General features: G+C 34.9%; 2 protein-coding genes across 4 annotated transcripts in view; one reads left to right on the top strand and one right to left on the bottom strand.

Moving 5' to 3' along the window:
* LOC107653332 (clathrin light chain B-like) overlaps nt 1-5,880 on the top strand; it is a 7,167-nt gene extending 1,287 nt beyond the window's left edge. For 2 of the 3 annotated variants that reach the window (XM_016440022.1, XM_016440021.1), the window contains 5 exons: nt 755-804; nt 934-1,051; nt 1,812-1,923; nt 2,868-2,921; nt 3,867-5,880. In XM_016440022.1, the coding sequence (XP_016295508.1) occupies nt 755-804; nt 934-1,051; nt 1,812-1,923; nt 2,868-2,921; nt 3,867-4,038 (506 nt within the window). In that variant the 3' untranslated portion in view covers nt 4,039-5,880. The remainder of the gene's footprint in view (nt 1-754; nt 805-933; nt 1,052-1,811; nt 1,924-2,867; nt 2,922-3,866) is intronic. The other variant, XM_016440023.1, reaches the window with a different exon arrangement.
* A 183-nt stretch (nt 5,881-6,063) lies between these two features.
* LOC107653333 (HIG1 domain family member 2A-like) overlaps nt 6,064-6,802 on the bottom strand; it is a 1,874-nt gene continuing 1,135 nt past the window's right edge. Inside the window, exon 2 of the mRNA XM_016440024.1 lies at nt 6,064-6,515. Coding sequence (XP_016295510.1) covers nt 6,349-6,515 — 167 coding nt within the window. The 3' untranslated portion in view covers nt 6,064-6,348. The remainder of the gene's footprint in view (nt 6,516-6,802) is intronic.

Genomic DNA, 6,802 nt, shown 5'->3' with positions numbered 1-6,802 from the left:
ATATTACCACTGGATACCGCCATTGTACAATAGTACTGCTACAGCACTTTTTAGTAAAGGATAGTGCACATTAATTCAATGACTTGCAACAAAAACAACCACAATTACAAGTTTACAAAATAATAACAACCATATGTGTTGTTTGTTAATATTAATCGTTATTACTTATAATAACAATATAGCAAAGATGCTGTAATATGAATTGTGTGGGAAGTGATTTACAATCATCATCATCATCAAAATGATCCATAAGCTGACAGTCGTGGAGAGGGATTATTTATAATTGACAACAACCATGAAGACTTTGATATATATTTGGATTGCTGAGTTTTATTAAGATAATAAAGTGAACTCCAAACTAATACGCACCAAATCAAGTTTTGTGGTCAAAGTTTTTCAGTAGTCTTAACATGACATGTTCAGCTTTAATGCTGGAGTTAAAGTCACACCTGTCACACTATCAAGTTAAGACAAGCAAGCAAACTGGAAAGGTGCACTAGTAAAGGCTATTTGTGAATAACAAAAGAGTAGAGACAATCAAGGTTGCTGAACTAAACCATTTTGAAAAGTGAACACACACCAGCCCACCTGCAGACTAGATCCAGAAATTGTGAGAGAGGTCTTTACATACTCACGGTCCAACAAGGTGTGCTGCATTCCAGTGATGTTTGTAAGGTTTCTATAGTCAACGTAGCGTAGAAACTGTTGCCTAACAAGTGCTTAAACTCATGTTGTTTCTTCTATTTGAGCGCAGGTGATTTTGAAGAAGCACCAGCTACTGCTGTAAACGGAGATATGTTTCAAGTGAGTGTGGTTAGAAAAGCAACAAATCTTGTCATATTAAATGCTCTTGTTTGTTTTTATGTACTACAACACAATTGGCAGTTGTGCCAGGAACAGACGTTGTTAACGTTACATTACTTGAAACATTAGGACACCAACGGCACAACAGACAGCTACTCAGCCATTGCCCAAGTCGACATACAGAGACAAGAACCTGAAAGCCTTCGCAAATGGAGGGAGGAACAAAAGGCTCGGCTGGAGGAATTAGGTACTGAATAAGTATAAATAACTGTCAGTAGGAAATTGTGCTTTTTGTGTTTGCGTGTTACAAACTGGATAGACTGCCAAGTTCAATTAAGACAATTATTTGGCATATCACAATATTATATGGAGGAAATTTCTCAGGTGAAAGCCTTGGCTCTTAAAAGCTGGTTTAACGTTATTTAATTTAAAAAGCTCTTTATTTTTTATTTTATTTATTTATTTTTTATTATTATTATTTTTTCTTCAATTTAAAACCAGTCAATTAATAGTGCTTTTGACAAATATGTTTAAAATTATCCAGTTTATTCCACAAAAAGCTGGTCTCTTAATATGGTGGCCAACATGTTTAGATCACTTAGATCATGTTGACAGTTGAATTCTAATCATATCTTCTCTTTAAAAAAAACATTAGTGTTCTGTGAAACAAATGAATCATGGGAATAGAGTACTTCCACAGTGGCAGCAGTCAAAAACATTCACTTTAAGTTATGCTACAGCCATGTAATAGAAATCAGTATTTATTATTTGCTAGCAAAACATTAACAAAATGTTACAAATAAGAAAAGGTACACACTTCAATGGAAAAACAGTTAAAAGCCTTTATTCAAGTAGCTGATTTATAAAAGGAAAAAAGCCAAATGTATTATTTATCTCACATATTAGGATAAATCTTGCTTGCTTATTTATTGTTTATTTATTACTTCTAATAAAAATCTAGCAATTTGTGTGTTGTGTATGAACTTTCTCTGTTTTCTGATGTGCAGATGCAGCTTCTAAAGCAGCTGAGGCTGTGTGGAGGGAAAAGGCCCGGAAGGAACTAGAGGACTGGCATGTACACCAGAGTGAACAGATGGAGAAGAATAAAGCCAACAACAGGTATTTTCACTCTAACATCCAGGCTTTATTGATTGAGCTGTATGTATTTGTTAGTGAAAATTAGGATACAGACAGTTGTGAACCACCAGTCCATACGAGAAAAGACTTGTAATGGAGAACTTTAAAAAAAAATAATAATAATTTGCCGAACTCTAAAATACAGGCCAGTTTTATTGTTTTCTATTGACATTAGTATAATTTTAGCTGATTTAAAGATATTTGTTTTTTGAGATTTTTTTTTTATATTTATAATATGTTTTAGATGAGGTCTCATCTTTCTCATACTCACAAGTAAATGTAATTAATTCATTATGAGTCTTACTGCTGAGAAACTAATGCCAGCCACCTCTCACACTTCTCAACAGACTCTTGCATGGTATCTGATTCCCTCTGTTTTTTTACTGTAGTTTTTTATGTGCACAGAGAAGACTGTTCTGAATGCTTTCTGCATGCTTTTAATTCTTGATAACAATCCCGTTGACTTTGACTTTGACTTGTCATATTGTGAATAGTTATAATTTTTTATTGGGTGCACCATCTGTTTTATTCACATTACAGTATTTTGTGTGTGTGTGTGTGTGTGTGTGTGTGTGTGTGTGTGTGTGTGTGTGTGTGTGTGTGTGTGTGTGTGTGTGAATTTATAGCAGAGAGAGATACAAAGGCACATGTCAAGTTAAATAATCAATAAAGGAATGTTCCAGGTTCAATGCGGGTTAAGCTCTTAAAAAAGTAGTGTTGTTGTGATGTTGTATCTTCAGTCTTCTGGGTGTCATGAAAAAGTATTTGATGTACTGTAACACTTCTTTTCATGGGCAGCTTGTGTGAGACTGACTTTCTTCTTATGTATCTCTCTCGCTTTCACTCTCCGGCTCCCATGTTTCTCTTCTTTTCATTTCTCTTCTTTTATTTTCCTCTTCCTACTGTCCTGCCTGTTTATGCATTAGGATCGCTGATAAGACTTTCTACAAACAGCCCAACTCTGATGCCATTGACTTTGTGTATGTTTAATGCAAATCAGTGAAATTGCACGTAATTGCACTCAAGTTTCTTGCTTGCATTACATAAACAACCATTCATAAGTTTGAGGTCAGTACGATTTTTTCAAATGAAAAGTCTCCTGTGCTCTCCAGGGCTGCATTTATTTGATGAAAATATACAGTAAAAACACTAACATTGTGAAATATTATTAAAATTTTAAATAACTGTTTTCTATTTGAATATATTTTAAAATGTAGTTTATTCCTGTGATGGTAAATCCGAATTGTCTACAGCCATTACTCCAGTCTTCAGTGTCACATGATCCTTCAGAAATCATTCTAATATGCTGATTTGGTGCTTTAGAAACATGTTATTATCGATGTTAAAAACAGTTGTGCTGCTTAATATTTTTTTGGAAATGTTTCTTTCATGATTCTTTGATGAATGGAAAGTTCAAAAGAACAGCATTTATTTAAATATGCTTTTGATCAATTGAATGCATCCTTACTGAATAAAAGTATCAATATCTTTCAAAATCTTACCGACCCCAAAGTTTTGAACAGTAGGGTAATCACATACAAGCTTTATTTCTCACTCCATTTAGAGATGGACCAATGATCTGTTCCACCAACATTTTTAACGATAATCACACTTTTCTACTTACATTCTTGTTAACAGGTCTATAACTTCCACTTTTCATTCTAAAGTGAGGAACACTTGACTTAACATGCCTACCTAAAAAGATGAAATATTAACATCAGATATCTTCTGATTGGCTGTGATTGTCACAGTTTCACGTTCAGTGTGTTTAGACCTGGCTAGGACAGAAAATAATCTCTATTGGGTGTAGAAAATAATGTTGGTCGATCTCTAATTTCATTTGAGATGATGATAAGTGACATGGCTCTTACCTGAGCATCTGTGAAGTGCTGGTTCTCATGATTCTCTCCTATCTGTCCATGTAGAGTGTCAGAGGAGGCCTTCCTCAAGGAGTGCGATGATGACAGTCCTGGAACAGAATGGGACAAAGTGGCGCGACTATGCGACTTTAACCCCAAAACCAGCCGTCAGACTAAAGACGTGTCTCGGATGCGCTCCGTTCTTATTTCTCTAAAACAGATGCCTCTGCTTCGCTAACATAACTCCCTCTTGTATTTCCTAGGCTTTCTTTCTTGTTCCCTCTTGCACTTTATTTTAGTGAGGTTGAACACTCTAACAAATTTATGCTTTTATGGTTTTAAAAAGGGTAATTGAATGTGTATGCTTTACTGTATTTAAACTTCCTATTTATGTACCCTGGTGTTTTGCAATGTCAGAAGACTTTGGCTGTTCCATATGTTGAAGAACATTGTAAGTGTACCTCGATCATTTGAAAACAAGTCAAGTTTTTCCCTTAATCCCAATATACATGAAAGGCAGCAGATGTATCCAAATGCCAAAAGTATTTTGGTTAGCTTATGAGTTATTTTTGTGATTGTCGTGTTTTTTGCAGTGCCCACAAACCATTGCATAACTTCACTGGAACCAGTAAGTGTCTTTATTGCCTTGTTACACAGGAAATGGAAGTGTTTGGTTACAGTCTACACAGGGACAGTTTAGTTACAATCTCTCACCCTATATAGTATTTTTTTTTTTACCATGTATTTGTCTTCCTAAGTTGAATGTTGTGTTGTAATCAGTATCTGGGTTTGGCATTATCTGGTTTTGTTTATTTCTGTTCACTGTCAAGAGGGAAGTTACATTTCAGAGCTTGCCAAGTTTCTTGTTTTATTCTAATTCACACATTACCACTTTTCAATATTCAAATAGTTGAGTGCAGTTTTTAATTAAATGTGCATGTTGCCCATAAAAGCTTCTGTTATACTTAAAATAAATCTTTTACAGGAGAATTACTCAGATTTAACCTGCTAATATACCACTGCACAGAAATCCTTCATGGCACATTAAGCACATGCCTGTGCTTACATGGCGGTTAATGTTTTCTGGTATGTTACTATATACATAAGGGACTAATAGTAATAAGTTTGAACCATGTGCTTTTCTAGTGTGGAGTTTGTAATTGTGGCCTCAGTCTACAGCAATGAATCCTGTGCCTAAACCTTGTCTCACTGTGACGCTTACTGTCTATCTGTAGGCCTACATCATTCAAAGCTGCCAAAAGCGCTAGAAAAAAAACATAGCACAGTAAGAAAATGCAGGTAGTTGTATTTTTACTTAAAAATGCTGGAATTTAAACATGTACTGCTTTTTATAGTCCAGATTTTGAATTTGTAATCCATCTTGTTATTTCGTGGCACTTGTATACACGTTACAGATTATTTGAATAAGTTAGGAGGCTTCTATTGAAAATTGAATTTTTGTTGGCTTTTAAGTTAACTTTAGTTGCATATTATAACAAATGATGGTTAATAGCCAAAGAAACCATCTGTATGTTTTTGACTGCTTCAAATAAACATTGGGTTCTAATTCAACAATCTAGTGAAAATTGATTTGTAATTTAAATTTGGCTGGATTTCTCAGTCCCCCTTTTATAGATCTAGCCCTTACCCTGACTCCAAAATGTTTGTGCATCAGTGCAGACCATGCAATAATTATTCTGTATTCAGTAAAACAAATTCATTTAAAAACATATGCATTCAGACTATATTTATTGTGACTTTTTAAAATGAGACTAACATTTATCACACTTGGGAGATTTAATATTACAAATTCTCATGATCAATTCCCATTAGCAAATACACAGCAGCTTAAGTAGTCCTTCTAAATACATACAGAAAATTGAGGTTCAAAAAAACAAAAGTGCATTGTAATGTTTCAAGCAATGGTCATCAACATGGAAAAACAGGTACTATGCCTGTCAACCATACAATTTTGTGACTCTTTAAATGAAATGGTGGGTATAAAAGGGATACTTAACCCAAAAATGAAAATCATCATTTACTTATCCTCAAGTTGTGCCAAACTTGTATGAGTTTCTTTCTTCTGTTAAGCACAAAAGAAGATAATTTGAAGAATGTGAGTAACCACTGACTTCCATAATATATTTTTTTCCATACTATAAAAGTCACTGGCTATCATCAACTGCTTGGTTACAAACATTCTTCAAAATATCTTCTTTTGTGCTTAACAGAAGAAAGAAACTCATACAGGTTTGTAACAACTTGAGGGTGAGTTAATGATTGTAAAACAGATTTTTCATTTTGGGGTAAACTGTACCTTTAAATGTGTGTATAAGTGTGGCATATTGATACAATTTGCGAATAGTGCCATCTACCACCTGTAGATCTATAATATGAGTTCTTACACTGGACCTTTTTCTGTAAAGAAAATAAAAATGTGAACAATTGGCATTTAATGTTCAGTTCATTCCATATTCACATCACATTTCACCCATCGACCATGTAAGGCACTTGTCAGTTTGGTCAAACAGGGTCCGGTGTCTTCTCTTCACTGCTTAGGCTTCAGTGCTGTGGCAGCTACACCCACTATAATAGCAACGACGGTGAAGCCTTGAGCGAAGATACGGGCTCTCATTAGCAGCTGGGACTGTCGAGTTTTGCCCCGTCTGAAGGCGCTGAGGCCGTAGATCAGTGCTCCTGCTGTTCCCAAACAACCTGAGGAGGAAAATCACAGAAAAATGATAGCTATTCTACTGATCTTATACTAAACAAAACAAGAATTATGCATTGACCATAAATTACACATTATCACGTGGATTGCTCTGATAGAATCTTTCTGTGAAAGATGTTAAAACATTAAAATGTATTTTTATTTCTTCTGGTGTAACAGTCTTGCTTTTCTGTTTTTAATAGTTTGTATTTTGAGTAAAGCCCAGCTGGACTGCTGTATGGGTCACATTCAAACCCCACAGCTGGAGAGAAGGGTGTGTTTAGTGGAAAAT

The sequence above is a fragment of the Sinocyclocheilus anshuiensis genome, unplaced genomic scaffold, assembly GCF_001515605.1.
Source record: "Sinocyclocheilus anshuiensis isolate Anshui unplaced genomic scaffold, SAMN03320099.WGS_v1.1 scaffold103, whole genome shotgun sequence".
NCBI lineage: Eukaryota > Metazoa > Chordata > Actinopteri > Cypriniformes > Cyprinidae > Sinocyclocheilus > Sinocyclocheilus anshuiensis.
This window is presented reverse-complemented; position numbering and strand designations above follow the sequence as displayed.